General features: G+C 38.6%; 1 protein-coding gene across 6 annotated transcripts in view; it reads left to right on the top strand.

Annotated features, from left to right (window-relative positions):
- Positions 1–18,626, top strand: part of SAMD12 (sterile alpha motif domain containing 12) — a 190,990-nt gene that overhangs the window by 29,463 nt on the left and 142,901 nt on the right. For all 6 annotated transcript variants that reach the window (XM_032678183.1, XM_032678145.1, XM_032678154.1 and 3 more), the window contains exon 3: positions 14,910–15,039. In XM_032678183.1, coding sequence (XP_032534074.1) covers positions 14,910–15,039 — 130 coding nt within the window. The remainder of the gene's footprint in view (positions 1–14,909; positions 15,040–18,626) is intronic.

Consider the following 18,626-nt stretch of genomic DNA (forward strand, 5'->3'; position numbering starts at 1 on the left):
TTACTGACTAAATAGAAAACTGTTTCTGGAGATAAAACTATCACAATCATGTGTTCTCATTCAGATATAAGGCTATCTCATACTTACTTATCTTTTAGTAAGTCGGAATTCTTGCTTTTTTTCAGGTTTGTTTTAAAAACCAAATCGTTTAATTGTCAACATTTCAGCATTAGGTGGTAATATGTGAAGTTGATGAGGAAAACTGAGATTGTTATTCCATGTACTAAGCTTTCCTGAAATTGAACTTGAAAATTAAGGTATCTTCTCTATCTATGGCAAAGGGATGACAAATATAACTGGGTCATTGTTGATGAAATTCTTACTTAACTCTTTTCTTCATGTTTATAATCATCTTTCTCCCATATCCCTCTGCCATGGTTAGATTTTTTTTTTCTGGATTTGTGGATTTTCATCTGTTGTTGTGTCGCCATCCTCCCCACTTTTTTTTTTTTTTGTTTTGTCTTACAAACCTGGTTCCCATCAAGATCTTGCAAAGACTTCTGCAAGGCTGGAGGGGAGACAGGATGCAGTGGAACTGTGTGTCCTAGCTGAACTGAGCTGATGATGGAGCACCACAGTTAATGCAGTAGCACATTTCAGTCCCCAGCCCCTACCTGTTCTCATTTTATTGAGTTGACAGCTCAACTCTGACTTGATCAATTTATCATCCACCTGAATTATTTCACTCTGGCTTTCATTAGTGATAGAATACTCTGTACTAGTTGGTCAAGAGCAACTAGTGAGAACTGTCCCCTTTGGCAGTGTTTCCTTGTTAATTTGGCTTATTTTAAACACTTTGCCATGCTGGCAGTAGTTAAGGAGAGTATTGCTTTGCTGCTTTTGTGCTGAGACAAAACTCTGTGGAAGTGCAGTCTAAATAGAGCTGGAGGGAGACTAAATCAGATTAGGAGGAAGAACAGGGGATATCAATCTAAGAGTAGTAACGTAAATAACCAAGCTTTACCAAATGCTTTGGTTTGTCCTAATGCATAAGAGATGAGAATTGGATGATCTTACAGTGAAATGTTACGAACAATTTTTGTTCAGAGGAATGTAGCAGCCCTTTGCATCCAGTGATACAATCATCTGAACAATATAATGGGGAGCAGTGAAGTTATCCATCTCATAGCCTTCAATATATGATTGAGCTCAAAGTATCAAAAGAAAAAGCCAAGGAAAGCGTAGGCTGCCTGCAGGGATAGTAGGTGAATGATGGAGATCGGACAAGGGAGCAGAGTGTGTGCAGCAAAAGGGAATTTGACTGCAGAGGATGAAATATAGTGCAAAGGAAGAATAATTTCTAGGACCAGTCTGAATATCCCACTGTATTTATAAATCTTAGAATTTTCTGAGAAGGAGGTAAAAACAGGAAATTGTTGCTGCTGCATGCAAATACACCAGAAGAATAAAACTGCTGTGCTGACATGAGCAAGTAGGACTATGAAACAAGACAGAACTTGAAACTTTCCTACCCAAGTTAAAGTTCCTCTCATAATTTTATTAGTGGGTATTAATCTGCCACATGTATAAACAGATTGACGGAAACCTCTCCCTTAGCAAAGCTCCTATCATTTGTTTTTCATTTAATCCTGGTCTAAATAGATTGACAAGGATTATTGTGTAAGAACAATAAATTGAATTTCAGTGACCTTTGGAATCACCATGAAATGTAAAAATGTAAGTGATGAGCTTAGGTGTGTTACTGATGTTTGAATCAGTGAAGCAACACAAAGCATACATGAATACATGAATATTTCTTCTCTGCTTTCACTTTTGAGACTAATTGTCATGTGTGGTTTTTATGATTGTTAGTAAGCCTGTAAGACCAGTGAATTTTGACCAATTTGTTAGAAAAGTTATTCTGATTTACTATTTCTATCCTCTTGAAGCATGTATATATATAAAAAATTTTTGCTCTTACTGTGTTGCAACACAAATCTTGCACAGTAAGGAACTGTGATAGTGCTAGCAAGTACTTTCAAACGATGTGCCAGAGTAGTTCAGTGCATCTCTATTGTGTGTGATACCTGGGTTCAGAAGTGATTAAGATGTTATATAGCATTTGCAAAGGTTATTTCTGATAATACTAGCCAAGAGAATTTGTGGATATTGATAATATTTTGTTGTCTGTCAGGAAACAGCCTTTTCTTATGTGCACCTGCTAATAATTTTGTGTAGTAAAATAATAAAAGATTATAGTATTGTGTTCAAAGAAATAAAACAGCAGCAGGATAAAAGTGAGGAATAAACCTCCACCTCCATGTAATCTCCTTCATGAGAACACAAAGATATTTCATCATATGAAGTAAACCTCGAAGGAGGTTATTGTTTCTCATCTAGAGACAGTTCAAAAGTGTTTGACTTCAGTGAAAAATCCTTGTTGACTAAGGAGGTTTTAGAAATATCCTCATAAACAGCTGATAGTAACATGTTAGTTTGTAATTGTAAGGCGGTGGTACAGTAGATTTGTCCAAGAGGTGAGCAGCTCCATGTGGGAAGCTTCAGTCACAAAGTGAAGTGAGAGAGAAATGGGAAGGTGGAGAGGCTGACTGCTGGAACTGTGCTACTGCATCTTGGAGCAATTGGTCTGTCTGGTGAGCCATGAGCAGGAGAGCAGCTTAAATGGCATAGCTGAGACAGGGCAAGTGAGAAAGAGTATGTGAAAAGTATTACCCATCTCTAAGAGAAAGCTGAATTCCTTAAAAGCTAGATTATCTGGAAGGCCCATGCGGTACCTTGCAACACTGTCTGGGGCTGTCAAAGTGCTGCCTGTCAGTAGATGGTGCTCTTTATATCAGATAGTTACTCATGCTGCCTGTGTTTGGCCGTGTTTTCATGTAAAAGGTCTGGTAACATTCTTTAACAGTTCATTTTGCTGAATTCTGATGTCTGGGAGATTATAAAAACAGAGGCTTTTGAGGGACTGCCAAAAAAAAAAAGGAAAGAAAAAAGTGTTGAGTAGATTCCTTTGAAAACATCTTCCATCCTGGAATTTTTTCAACAACTTCTTTTTCTTGTGTACGTGTGCTGTTTTGACTTTGTACAAATTCAGAAGCTTCCAGCATAAAAACCTTGAACAGACTTTGTGGATTGGAGAATATATAGCAGACTAATTCAATTTGGCAATTGACCTCTAAAGCACTGCAATAACGTGGTCTAAAATAAAACTGCAAAGCAGATTTGTCAAGTCATTTGCGATTTTTAAATTTTCTTTTGCATATTAACTTTGTAGTTTTACCTGCTGTTTCTGGATAGATAGGAATGAGCTTATTTCTAAATGTAATGCTTCTTAGAAAGGCTTAAATGAATCAATGCAATTGTGAGTTTTACCTGGAGTCATTTATTCATCAGTAGTTGGATGGATATAAAAAGCTGCATAAAAATGATTTCCTTATTAATGTGGTTGGAGTATTACTGGACCTGTCTGCATTTTTTATTATTCAGAAAATATGCCAGGTCTGAAGGAAAAGAAGTTAAATGTGTTAATTGTGTAAAAATCTCACGTGCCAAAGGCTGCTCTTGAGCCAAAAGCCCTGATCTGGGCAGCAGAACAGGATGGCAGACCTAACAGGGAATTTGAGATGCTTAAAATTATGTGTGGTTTTATATCGTGGTTTATGGAACATCAACTACTTAACCAAGAGTTAAATTTTGGCTTGTGAGATGAATTTGCCCCTGGAGTGAATCTTGAGAACTGCCTGCTGTTCACTGCCTGACACTACTGGTCTTTGCAAACAGAAACTGAAGGATTAGCGTGAATTTTTCATTTAATCTTCAACTGCAAGCAAATGGTCCAGGAAAGAGAAGGGAACCGAGTTCCTTTCAGAAATCTAATTAAAATATTTCTAGTTCTTATTCAGGGCCAGTTTATCTTCCCAGCACATTGATTTAGTTATCCCTTCACAGATCTCTCTCCAGAAAGGATATATATTGTATGCACTCAACACATTACAGCAGATAAATATCGTTCCTCACTATGCTTACTTTACCTTCTCTCAGCCCTTCTCTCACATTCATCTTATGACTCGAGTTCCTTGTATTTAGGCCAGGTGGGCGTAATATTTTTACTGAAAGCCTGAATGCCACATTTCTGCATTCTCACATCTCATAGGAAGATGTTGCTGGGACATTCTGGGCTGTAATTGGGGTGTATTTTTTAGTGATACTTGGAACTGAAGATGCAAATCTTCACTGGCATTCTTGCCCTGCTTAGCCTCCCTGTGGTGCCTGCTGGACATTGCTGGGAAGGTCCTATTTTCCCATGAATGGCCTGATCTAGGAGGTAGATTTCCCTCCCCTCATCCCTCTTGCCCCTACCCTTCAATCAAGTCCCATCTGTGTGTGCTTTATAGCTCCAAATCTTCAGGTTTTTCAGCAGAGACAGTGCTGCTGTTACCTCCTTCTGTTTCCTTTTATAGGACAAGCTTCTGACCCTTTTTTGCTTTCAAGTTTATTTGCTGTACTACAAGAAGAGATGCTTCCTGTGAGTGAGAAGAGATGTCTCCTGCTGGCCTGGGCTGGCCTTGATATGAATATGGAACTTGTGCTCTGTGGTTTTTTTCTGTATCTTCTTGTTGGCTAGCTTGGGCTGCTTCCTAGGCAGGAGGGGGTGGCCTTTGTGGATCTCAGTTTGAGGCCTTTTTGCTTTCTCTAGGAAAGGGGATAAATGGGCATTGTAGTGCTTAAGTTCTTTTTATGAATATAGGACTTCATGAGGATGATAACTGAATACAGGAATTCCTTTATTAGAGGGAAAAAGACTAGTTTCTCAAAAGTATTAGCAAGAAATTACATTGACATCAAAAGTGCCCTGCTTGTTTTGAAAAGTAATGGATCTGCTGTCTAGATATTTATTTGAGAAATACATTATGACTTTCTACATACAGGCATTGCAGTGCTATTGCATGAATCTGAGGGTTAGGCTAAACTGCCTCTTCTGTCAACATTTACCTTTTTCTCCTGCTTTGCTGGAAGTGGAAGCAATGTCTTCTTGGGAAGCCAGAGGCTGACCTGTCAGCTGAGGCTCAGAGACCTTTTCTTACTCTACCTCATGTACACGTCTGGCCTATGAAGTTGTTCTCAAATGTACTTGGCTCAAGAGAACATAGTTAGAGTCAACTGGCAAAGATATCTAGAAAACTTTGATTGCTGCTAAGGTATAAAATGCTTTGGCTGCTGCACCTACTTTCTGCATATGAATGAACCTATCCATGAAGACTGAAAGTTGGCATGGAAAGGTTATACTACTTCTTACACTATAAGCCTCTTAATTGCACATCTGCTGGAAACAAAGGTGCCAAAAATGTGATTCACTTGGAAGGAGTAACCTTGTAAGAAAGCAACCTGTCATTATTTAATAGGGATTAAGATCCTCTCAGGATGTTAGATGTTCTCCTTGTACGAATGTACTGATGTTGATCTAATGGTGGAATTAACCTCACTACTTGCTGATGCTGAATTAACAGCTTCTTTTATAGCTCTTATCATATAGAAGTGCTTCACTGTCTGTGTCTTTAAGATGAAAAAATGGACTGTACCTTTCACCTCTTGACTTACAGCAGCTATTAAAAAATACACAGGGAGTACTCAAACCAGAGGTTGTGACATGTTGAGTATCTTCTCAGCAGAATACTGTAGTTAAAAATGGAAGGATTGAGGTGTGGTCTCTGCTGGACAGATTTACTATTTCAGGGTAACTCCACCAGTAAATACCAAGAATAAAAAAAAAAAATCTACCAGTGTCATTAATGGCAAGAGAAAGGTACACTGCCTCAGCAAAAGCCATACTGTGCCATAGATGTGTATTTCTTTAAAAAGCATGTCACAGAAAAATCACATAACCCCTACTGACACTCATAGGTACATGTTTCTGAGATCAGGCTTAGCCTGTATTTGAACAGTCTTTTTATTAGAGTACCCTGAATGTTTAGAAACATTTGTGTTGCTACTAATGTTACCTAAAATCTCTAGAAATGGTACTGCTCTCTGCAACCTCAGCTGCATTTTTCCAGTCTAGTTTGGCTATTGGATTCTGTTACTGCTACAGGCTGTATTTTAGGTAATAAATTCTTCTATATGACCTTTTCTAAATAAGTACGTGAGAAATTCCAAGAAAATCAGTGTACTTATATACCTGCTTTGTATTTATATTAATGGAATTCCTAATAAGCAGTCTCAATTTAGTTCAACTGTAGATGTAGCTGCCTAAGACGTAACTTGCAGAAGTACCAGGATTGGTTTAAAAAAAAAAAAAAAAGGCAAAAATGGGAATGGAGACTCACTTGTAATTGTTGATTTTATACTACAGGTAGGTTTGGGTTATATTTTTAATTTTTATTTTAATCTAGATGTGGAGAAAATATTTTTTACAAATACTGAACTCTCAAATTGCAATTCAGTTGCTCTGACAGAATTTCTGAGTTCAGGAGAAACTATTGGGAAACAGGGAGCTATGTTTCATCACTGTTTTAGTTATTACATATTCCTGTTTGCTTTCCTGTATGTACCTGAATGGATTTGAACTTACAGCTTTCTCCAAGATAGGGCACTCTCTTGTGGCTGCTACCAGTCTGAACAGAGTATTCTGTGATGAAGACTTATGCCATAAATCTTCTTCACAGTGGGTGTAGTACTTAGTCCTTGAGACAGGATAAAAGATGAGCTAACCTGCAAGTTATGTGTACCATGTCGAAGGTGAATGTCTTGAATTTTTATTTTTGCTGAGATGGATGGGTTAAGTGCAGTAAACATGTGCTGGTAGTAAAGTGTAGTTAATTACTTGTTTTAAGTTGCCTGTTAATCCAGCACTGTTAATTAAATTCATTCTGTTTCTTTCTTTGCCTGAGTAGCAGTAAGAAGCAGGCTAGAGAAGTTCAAGGAGGAACCTTTTCCTCTTCATAGCTGCACAGGGCACCAGCCGTGTGAACTGAAATTATTCTCCAGATCTATACAGGATACAGAGTAAGTTTCTGTTCCTAAAACCAGGAGGATTTGTGTTTACTTGTGACAACGGTAGTCTGTGATATAAGATAGTGAGCCAGACTTGGACAGTTTTGAATTGTCTCAGGTGGAGAAGGGAAATCAGAGCTACATCAATGAAGAAGTATCAAACAACTGACATATCTTGCGAAGTAGAACCCTCTCCCCGACAGAGCAACTCTCCTCTCTGCATTTTCTTGGCAGATATCCAAAAGCACATATTTAATTTTTGGACTGGAAGGAGTCTTTTCCAGTGAGGGAAATGGATCTTAGTTTGGCAAGATTAAAAATGCAGTTTTTTAGATGAAGTGAATTTTAAAAGATTACACTCTTTGATTTGGATTTGGCTGTCAAAACCTAAAATTGATGGTGCTCCTGGCCCTATTTATGATTTTATTGTTGGCCTGTCTATTCCAGTTATGACTTTCATGATTTTTGATAGCAATTAGAATGATGTCAGGAGGATTCTTGACAATGCTGAGGAATGCTCTGTCTTCTTTCTCATTCTGACACTTCAGTTCTTCACAGTTTGCTCATAGTGCCACTGCCATTTATATCAACATCGGCCTCTGCCAGTCATGATTCTTGCTTTCGGAGTGGGATATCTCATTGAAAGAGAGTACTCTCATGGGAAACATGTCACCTTATTAGTGTTTTGATACTATCTTTATCCTGATTAGGACAATGCTCAGTAATATCTTTTTGGGCAACCTTATCCTTTCCTGTTGATGGTTATACTTGTGACAGCCTCATTATATTTCATAATTTGTTTCTCCTATCCCCCCACCTGCCCCTTGCAGCCTGTTTGTAGTACACCTCTTTGTGGCACTGGTACAGAAGGTACTGGATTGGATCAATCCCGGAATTGCTTGAAAACCAGATAAAAACCTCTCTCTTTGTTCATCAGTCTTTAAGGAAGTGGTGGTGCTACACTGATTTGAGACCCTGGGGTAGAAGTTTCTGCCTATGTAGAACTGTCTTTAAACACCATCAGAGCATTGTCTTGGCAGGGTCAGCCATTTATAGCAGTGCATTGGAGGCAACAAAGAACAGCCACTGACTGACTGGGGCCTTGGCAGTGTGAAAAGGAGGAAACTGTTAGTGAGGGATGGGAGGCTGTGGAGTGCTCCTGCTACCATAGAAGGGAGGCTCTTGTAGAAGCAGCATTTGTTCCTCTGCCTTTCCTCCAGGAAGTGGAAGGATAGGAGTAGAAAATCTACTTTACAGGACCTTTTCCATTTCTTTTGTACCTTCCATGACTTCCCTGCCAGTCTCCAGTCTTTCCTTTTCCTTATCCTGTTCACCTTGTGCTTGGAGCCCTGAGCTGGTGCTGCTCAGGTGTCCTCATCTCCTTCTCTAACTATCTTCTCTCCCCCATAATGTCAGAAGTCTGTCCCCATCTGTGCAGTGACTGAATTGAGGGGGCAGTGATATCTCTCTGGATCCAGTTTCTCTCCTGGGACTTCAAGGGTATTTGAATAAACTTGGAGTCATTGAGGATGTGGTTCTCCTGGATCCTTGAGTACCTTTTCATTTGTGCTCCTGCAAGAGACAGCGAGCTGGCTGCACCGAGTTGCTTCTCTTAAAAACCCAATATATTCTTAAAATGTGGATTTAGGTAAACCAGAAGGTGTTACAGCTCCGATCCTTCTGCTGACTAGTGGTGGGAAATAATACCCTCTTGTGTGTACTTGTAACTGATCTTGTCTTTTGTGGGATCCTGTGTGTGGACCCTGATATGAGGCAGCACAATGTGCCAGCGGACCAAACCACATGTAGGATGGCACGTGTGGGAGAGACGAGGGAAGGACTGGGACTGTGGGCTCTGTGCTGCTTCCAGCACCAGCTCTGGTGGCAATGCTGTCAGTGTCAGGCTGTGTTGATAGATGTGAGTGCCCTGGGAGCTGCACAGCCTCCAAGTCTTACTCATGCTCTCTGTTATGCTCAGCAGGTAGCAGGTTATGCCAACAAGTTGCATTTTGCATCTTGCCATGTGGAACAAGTAAGTTTGGACTGCAAATGTGAGACACAAGCTTGCAACTCAGGGAATGCAGGGCGCTAGCTGACCACACCAGCACAATTTGGGAGTTGTGTTAGGTCTCCCATGTCTCTATAGGTTTCATTTAAAGTGGACATTGAGTGCTGATGAGTCACAGATGTATGATTTGCATGATAGCTGCCGCAGTGTCTCTCTTTTAGTCCTTTCTGGGTGGCATTAGGGTTTATGTCTGGACTAAATCAAAGTTGGGGGAAAGCTGGCCTTTAAAGTGTGCTTTAAACTAAATTGCAATGATATTTTTAAATTATATTTGCCATGCTGAATTTTTGTTTTTCACAGTGACTTAAGTAATAAATTAGAATGGACTGTTTGAATTTCTGATCCAATTAAAGTTTTAAATGTTTAATCTCTTATCAACATAAAAGAGTTATTTTATCAACATAAAATCCTACAGTGTTTCCCTTAGTTTGTGTTTTTTTTTTTTTATAAACACGTTTCCTTTGGTTTGTCACTTTCATCTCTTCTTAGTATTACAATTCTCAGCATCACAGATGGGAACCCAATACAACAGAGGTTTCACGTTTTTTATGGTGTGTCTGCTTATTACTGTAATTCTCGTTTGTCTTTACTGCAAAAATCTGTAAGTATAAACTATTTGACTACCTGAGAAAGTGTATTTCTAAACCAAAATGTGTCCTTTCCAGGTTTTTCAATATTTTAAGATAACACATTCACAAGCCTGGTTCTTTTCTTCTTTCCAGAACTCAAAGCCAGCATTTATCTTAGCCATTGATTCTGAATTCTGTATAGTCACTTTAATGTTGGGGAAGTAATTTGGAATATATGAAAAATATTCTTATTTTCTCAGCTTTAGAAATATAACCCAAACATGTTTTAAAAAAATCACGTTTTTGAAATTCTTACTGGGCATTCCTGTTCCAGCTGCTTCTTGGCATAAAACGATGAAGATGATGCTGTTAGTCTTGCTTCCAGAGGAGCCTGAAAAATTTGATAATAATTTAGATGGCTCTTGGAACTGTGTAGTTTAAGTTCCCTGCTTTATGTATCTGTATTGGATACACATAAAATTTTATTTTTCTAGTTTTTAAATATATCATTGGTCCTTTATACTTTGCTTGCAGAAGACATGTTTTGATTTAACAAATATTTCCTTCTCAACTTCATGCGTGAAACAATCCCATTTTATTCCTTCCAGTCTCTCTGGTCACAGACACATAAATGGTTTTCTGACACATTTTAATGTTTCCTGCCCCAGCTGACTCTATTATTCTCAGGGTGACAGTCACTCATCTTGCTCTCTCTGCCCCTGCTAGGTGGCAACAACCTTACTGCTTCCTTCCTTTGTTCTTCTCATACCTCCCCTTGCAGCTCTCAGCCCCCTTTTCCCTCAACGTGCCTGACTAACATAATGGTTCAAAATTAATCAGTTGTATCCACATCTACTCTGTACGAAGATTTCTGTGTCTGAAACACAGCAGGCAGAACCCACACGGTTGGTCTAATATATGATGGTGCTTTTCCTTGCAGCCTTGCCTTTTTTGTGTCCTGTCCTGATTTGCACTGGAATAGACTTAGTTTTCTTCTTAGTAGCTGGTACAGTGCTGTGATTTGGATTTAATACGAAAATAATGTTGGTCACAAACTGATATTTTGGTTGTTGTGAAGCTGTGCTTACCCCAAGTCAAGGACTTTTAAGTGTCTCATGCTCTGTCTCTGAGGAGCTGCACCAGAAGCTTGGAGGGAGCATAGGCAGGAGAGCTGACCCGAACTGGCCAAAGGAATATTCCACACTGTAGATGTCATGTTCAGTACAAAAACCAGGGTGGGTGTTGGCCGGAAGGGGCTGATCAGGGATGGGATGAGCATTGGTGAGCAGGTGGTGAGCAACTGTTTTGGGCATCACTTGTTGTACTGTCTGTCTGTTTCATACAGAAACTGGAAGGTCTGACTTTGGGTAAATTTGAATGCAAATATTCATTGACTTTGCTTATATGTCAGAATCAGTATGCTGGCAAACTGAATGTTACAAATAGTAGGAGGCAGCCTTCTTCTAGCAGACCTGTAGCCCTGTTTGACTGAGGACCCTAATCTCCACAATCCCTGGATTTTGTAATCTGAGCACGCTTGTAAATACACAAAATGTTACAGTTAGAGAAGCTCTTTTAAATAACTTGTCTCATGGTATGTAAAATAGTTTTAATAATGAGGTTGAACCCTTTGTCACTCAAAAATACAGAAGCCTTTCTTTCTTTCTGGAGTAAAATATGATAAATAAAGACAAAGAAATTCTGGAGAATAAATTGACCTTCAAAACTGGCAGGCTTGGTAAACTGCACCTGAAAGGCTGAAGAGATAACTTGTGCGTCATTGCTTAGGAATAGCAGGGCTTGGTTGCTAATGCTCTTCTAAACACTGAAATGCACTCTTTTGTAATGCACAGGCTGTAGTTTCGATTTATTTATTTATTTATTTATTTTTGGGTTGATGCTTTTAAATACTGTCTTCTCTGCACCATGTAACAAGGAGAGCGTGAAATTTTGTCACAGAAGTAAATATAGTAGTTTTTTCTTCTTCTTGGTCGTCATTTTTATACTTTCAGATACACATAGTAAAAACTGGGGTCAGCAATTTTGAAGAGTTTGTCACAAAATCCTGAAGAAACAGGGTTTCCTTCAAATATACAAGAAAAGATGAGAATACTGAAGACTTACTCTCATTAGATCTGTATCTTGCATATGAGTTGGCATAGTGTTTGGCAGGATTAAAACTATTAAAGGGTTGCCAGCAGAGGTGGTCTTATGATGTGTTTATGCCAGGAAAATGGAAGGGAAGGCCAGTCTAAAGATAATTTTTGATGTATTATTTTGTTTTAATCAGTTTAGGCCTATTGTTTGACTGAACTGAAAAACAGAAATAAAGAAAAACATAGTGTGTTTTCCACCTGTAGTTAGTAGTTTCCACCTGTTTTCCACATATAGTTAATGGCAGAGAACTCATTTAGTAGGTATTTTAATGGTAAGGGTAATTTTCCTTGGTTTACTGGGATTTTGTTTTTGGAACCATTGCTTTTAAACACATGTATTTCTCTAACTCATTAAATCCTTATGAATTAGAAAATTAAACCTAATATTTGATGGTGTCAATGTAAAATGTACTCTTTGGATTGCATTTATAAGCTTAAGTGCAACATGTTTCTATCATAATTCTGAATGCTAGATGGTAAGAAGTCAGCATGTACGTTTGCAGTGCAGTGTATATTGCACAGCATAAAAGCTACATTCGAAACCGTATTTCAGTTCCATGGCCATAGAGGGGTGTGTTAAATTTGTACTGTAATTGTTGATAAACTTGTTCTTCAGCTATTTAACATGATGGTGCTTATACCTTTTAAGAGGACAATAGTTACTGAACTGAAAAGAGCAGCCTCTCAGTTAAAACAAACATTGGCACTGCTTGTGTACTTTCAGCTCGGAATAAATAGCTTGCAAATCTATAGCTAGTTATACATATTTGTATACAAATATTTGTCATTTAAGTATTTTTATGATGTACAAGAAAAGCCCGTTAACAATTTATTTTTCAAGGGCTGACAGACTTTTCTCTAGTCTTCAGAAATTCCAATGCTCAAGAAATATCTTTAAGCAGTAACTCATATAAAGATAGACATTTAAGTCTTGACCCTGTTGTTCAGGGATTTCTGTGAAATCAGAGAGACTGTTAGTGTTATATGGCTATTTTTACTTGTTTATTCCTTTGATGTATTTGTGAAGGACACGCATTTATATTTGCATGCAATAAAAATCAGCTAACTGATACCATAAGATTGGGCTCTTCATTGACATTCAGTTTCTTCTCTGGCTCAAATGGCACTAACAAGCAGGCCAGAGAGGTTCAAAGAGGGGCCTTTGATCTTCCAAGTTGCGTGAGGTGCTTGGAGGAGTTACAGGGCACTTGCTCTCCCTGCAGAAGTTGCCCCTTCTCCAGACCTATGGGGGTTCCTGTATGTGTGGAAGACTGATGAGCTTCTCAGAAAGGGCAGAGGTAGAGCAAGGGCTGTCCTGGTTATAGTACACCCTCAACACCTCTGGAAGGTTCTTTTTCTGTGGATACCAGGTCTGTCAAGCTTCTGCCTGCTGTATGTTAGTGGGTGGCAGCACGAGATGAGAATGATTATTTGGGGTAGTTTTTTGCATTACTGTGATACCTCTAAATGTGGATGATGCCTATTAGTGTTTCTGATGAGTTTATTTCTTCAAATAAAAAAAAAATGAGCTAGGGGATGTGCATTGTGTTATATATTCAACCATAATTTTCTTGCTGTTTATCTAACTTCTACATAGGCAATAAAAAAGAGATACAGACAATTGGACATGAGAAATTCAAGACACGTTTTCCTGCTGGATTTTTAGGCCTGCCATATTCCCTGGCCCTAAACTTAGTATCTTTGCATGATGTACTTTATGGACTTGATAGGACATACAAAGCACTGGCTTAAAACTGCTTTGGTCCTTAGGGCTTCCAGTAATGAAAAATTTCAAAGCAACTTCGAAAAGGTCTGTCTGACAGAGTACATCTGTGTAAATGCAGGGATAAACCCTGGCTGGCAATATTGAAGGAATCTGCCATGAGTCCTAATGGAGAAGATGGGTTGGGATGACATTCCTCTTCACCTCAAATTTGCATAGTAAAACTTCTCTTGAACCTTCTACACCACTAGGGAGCTGGAGGACAGTATTCTGCATGCATAGCATGGAAACAGAGACACTCTGATTTTATTTCCTGGAGTCAGTTCCTTGACAAAATAATGAAGTAAATGAATACATTGATGTTCACACCCACTTACATCAGCAATGTCCAGTGTTAAACATTTATTGTTGGTAATAACCACCCATCTGTTTAAGATTTTCTTAGTCTCTTAGGCAGGCTGTGTTGAAAAAAAAAAAAAAGATTAAATCACTTAGAATATATTTTCTTTTTTTGTTGTTTTGCCTGCTTTAACAAGAGGTTTTAAATCCCCGCAGTTCAGATTGCATAGAACTCAGCATTCTTGTAGGGTTAAAAAAAGTGTATGTGCAAAGGTGAATTGTTTGATTAAATGAAATGTGACTTTGTACATATAATAATGCAATCAGTTTATGAATGTTTATGTATAAACTCTTCATCTATTATAAAACTGAATTTTCAGGAAAGTATTGAACAGAGTTCTTTTTAAAATTATTATTTATTATAAAGGAGCAACTGTTTTAGGCAGGAGTCCTATTTATTTCATATAAAGGTGATTGTAGGAAGGTTAAAGGTAAAGAGGAAGCAGATAAACTATAGCTGCTTATAAACATCACGCAAACTATGTCAGCTGAAATGCTCACTATGAACCAATATCCCCAGCTCTATCTCCATTGGCCTTTTCCCAGGCAGAACCAGTCTTTAGGCTTGTTTGCACTAAAGGCCTTTGTTGCAAGGTCTTTCCTAATTGTAGCTGAGGACCGTGCGTGGCCTGAGGATATTTCTGGTCTTCCATGGTTATATCCAAGTTGGGATACAAATGGACATCCCTCTTGTGAGTTTGAAGGCTTCAAAGTGTGTATCTATTGCCCTTCGACTGTTGTCACTTGGTCACTCTTTAAACTGTAGTTCAAGTAAGACATAGTGCAGTATGTTTCTGTGATGCAAGGAACATGTATGCAATGCAAAATAATCTTTAAGGACCTTTCGCTGTGTATGATTCCTGCGTGATGTATTTTAATAACTGGGTCTTGTGTAACGTGCTGGTGATTATTGGATATCTGCCAGTCAGAGCAGCTGCTGTCTTGCATTTATTATTTTAATATTGTATATGGATGTCACAGATAAACATTTCTGAAACTTGTGTGCAGACTAAACATAATTTCTGCTCTTCATTCTGTGTTTCTAGTCCGGGACTGTGAAGCTGACCAAGCCTGTGGCATTATGGACCCAGCAGGATGTCTGCAAATGGCTGAAGAAACATTGCCCTAATCAGTATCAAATCTACAGTGAGTCATTCAAACAGCATGACATAACTGGTAAAGTATGCACTATCAGAAATATTTTACTTACTTAAAATGTGGCAAATTGTTTTACTTTGCTGTTAATAGACTGTGACTGTGCACTGAGGGCTTTTTGTTGATTGGATGACTAGAGAGTTGCAAGGTTTAGAGTAGGGGGAATATTCCAGCTTTCTTAGGATGTGGTAAGTGATTTCCCCATCTCTCTAAAACATAAGTTTCACATTACTCAGGGTCAATATAACAAGGAAAGAAGTCAGTCTGTATGCAGGTAAAGGCCCCACCCTGTTCATTCCGAATAAATAAAAAACCTCCAAACCCAAACATTAAGAAACATCCTATGGCGAAAAATGTAATTTGTGTAAATTTTCTTTTTCATTGAGATGTTTCACCTTGATTTCATATCTTTTTTTGTGTCCCTCCTCCCTTTAAAAAGAAATAAAAATTAACCTTAGAGTCCTTAACACGTAGGATGGGAAGCAAGCCCAACTGCGCCCCTCCCTAGGCCTGAAGTAGGATCAATACAGCAAGTTCATTTCTGGCAGATATTTGTCTAACTTTGTTCTGGAAAATTTGCAATGGAGGAGATTTTTGCGTCTCTCTATTCCAATATTTTATGACCTTTAAAGTTGGTATTTCCTAGTATCAATCTAAACTATTACTTCCAGCAAACAAAACTGATTCCTGTCCCAAATGTGGCTCGAGTACAACCAACCATTCTTTCTCACAGCCTTTCCTTCTCTGGATAGAGTGCTTCCCAGTTGCACAAACTTTCCTTGTCTAGTCTAAAAAATATTTGTTTGTTCTATCATGGTTTGTCCCCAGATACATGCAGGACCTCCAAACCTTAAAAACTTGGTGTCTTTTCTTAAAAGAATATATTAAAAGCATAGTTGTATTTTATTTTCCTATTTTCTTTAGAAGTTGATATTGATTTTGTTGATCTGCTTGGCTTGTCAACTCCTACTCAGTTTGCTGTAGTTGTCTTTTAGCTGACCACTTTGAACAGACATCAGTTTAGCAAATATAATTTGGGAGTTAAATAGGACTTTTACTCATATGCCAGACAGTAATTAATCTGTAAAAAATTTAATGTGGTACACTAATTTGTTCTCTGAAGTGGTAGTATACCAAGTTGGGAATTGGAATTCAGACATTTAATCTTAAGCAGAGAATTGAGTTTTACATAAAATTTCAGTCTTAACACTAATGCATTGTTACCATTGTGTGTTTCAGTCAGTGTCTGTTCATATATGTGTACTTGTGGTGTTTCAAATTTTACCTTGATTTCTGTTGCTATTTTCTTTCTGATAACATATGAAAGATTGCAAACACGGCAAACTAAACTGCCAATATTTGTTTGCTATGTAGCCATGAGTACCTATACACACTTACATGTGAGAGCTGGTTTGTACTGGTTTGGTAAGTGTTGATATTTACTACATAACCATTGTGCCTATTTCCTCTCGGTCACCATCTGCTAAATGCAGTCTGTAGGAATGTAGTCTGTGTCTCCACCCATGTGTACAGAGCTGACTGCATCCAGAGCACTACCAGAAGAAATTGATGCTTTTTTAAAATATTTTCTAATACTGTTTTACTATCATGTTATCTGTTTCTAGAATTAAGGGAGAAGTTGTTTTCATTTCAACATAAACATAGATGGAAATCTTGTAGTTTCCTTGCAGATGTGCAAAACTTCGAACTTTATAGACTTCTGTGAAAAAGAATTGAGATCAATCTTTCTTACTTTAGACAAAAGAGGAAAAAGGAAAATATCCATATGAGTCTTAGAAAGTAAATCTGCAGGAAAGAAAATAACTTCAATTCAGCAACTACCAAATAAGAAACATGATCGATACTTGTATAGATTTTATAAAAGTATATTGTGATAGTATTATGAGTGAAATCATTAACTCAGGAGGATCTTTCCAGTGCTGTTGGTCCCCATGACTCTGATTATTTGAACTCTAATAAAGGGCTAGAACAGTGGATTTGTAGCTCAGAAAGGAGCATGGAAGCTAATATGAAGATGAAGCCAAGATAGTGTAACTGTTCCCAGATATGGCTACAGAAAATAATGTGATTTTTGAAAATTTCTCAGGAATTAATATGACTTTACAGGCTATTTTGATATGGAAAAACAGGATGGAAAATAGGATGGAAAAGAACTTGAAGAAAGTTCTTATGGAAAGGATATTTAAACTTTATTTGAAGATAAAATCTAACACATGGTCATAAGCCAGGAAAATAATCTTGGGCAAACATATCTAACATTGTTACCATAGGTGTTGAAAAATGTGGCATTTACTTGAGACTATTAGTTGCTGATTACAGTTTTTGAGTTGGGGACAAAAATGCAACCCAAAATGACCTTTTCTTTGCAGAGATTTTGTACCTTTTATTTCTGACAAAGAGCAGCTTCAGATATGTAGGGAAAAAAAATGCTTCATCTCGAAACTTACCTATAAGAAAAAAATCTTCATATTACAGTGATCTTGAGGATGTCATGGGACAGAGTGTACTCTCATCAGATTTGCAGATGACAGCAAATTGGAGGTAACAGTCTATAGACTCAAGAGTAGGGACCATCCACAGACGTTTAGGCATAGGGACCAGACTCAGGCTGGAAGAACCTTATGAAATTCAACAAAGACAATTGCAAAGTTCTGCAGCTGGGAAGACTGAGCCTCTTGCACCCCACTCAGCCTGGAGCTGACTGGTGGGGAAGCGGCTTTGGTGAAAAGGACCCACGGTCTTGATAGTGAGGAAGATGAAATGAACCAGTGTTGTGCCTTGGCAGCAAAGAATGCTGACGGAATCATAGGCACTATTAACAGGAACATAGTAACCTGATCCAGCACAGTCATTATTCCCTTTTACTTTGCACTTTTTAGACTACAGTCCTTGGATCTCCAGTGCAAGTTAAGGTGAGGGCCAACAAGATGCTCAGGGCTAGAGCACTTGCCCTGTGACCATTGAGGCAACTATCAGTAAGACAAGAGGGCATGGTCTTAAGCTCTGCCAGGGGAGGTTTAGGTTAGATTTTAGGAAGAGGTTCTTTACAGAGAGGGAAATCAGACATTGGGATGGGCTGCCCAGGGAGGTGGTGGATTCTCCATCCCTGGAGGTTTTTAAGATGAGACTGGATGTGGCACTCAGTGCCATGGTCTAGTAACCACGGCAGTAGTGGATCAAGGGTTGGACTTGATGATCTCAGAGCTCTTTTCCAACCCGGCTGATTCTATGATTCTATGAGGAAGCTGGGCTTGTTCAGTCTGGGGAAGAGGCAGCTTGCCAGGGTGGGATGGGGGGACTGGCAGCAGACCCCAGTATGTAGGAGAAGGTTGTCAAAAACATGGAACCTGACCCTTAACAGTGATGTGTGAGAGACACCAGACTTGAGCTGAAACAAGAGGCTGAGCTTGAACATCAGGAGAAACTTTTTCTCCATGAGAACAGTCGAGCATTGGAACAGGTTGCTCAGTTCTGTCCTGGGAAGGTTTCAAGCCCTAGCTAGATAAAACCTTGAGAAACCTGATCTGATCTCATAGCTGACCTTGTTTTAAGAAGGCGGTTGGGCCAGAAATCTGCTGGGATCCTTT

This window comes from Chiroxiphia lanceolata, chromosome 1, assembly GCF_009829145.1.
Source record: "Chiroxiphia lanceolata isolate bChiLan1 chromosome 1, bChiLan1.pri, whole genome shotgun sequence".
Classification (NCBI taxonomy): Eukaryota; Metazoa; Chordata; class Aves; order Passeriformes; family Pipridae; genus Chiroxiphia; species Chiroxiphia lanceolata.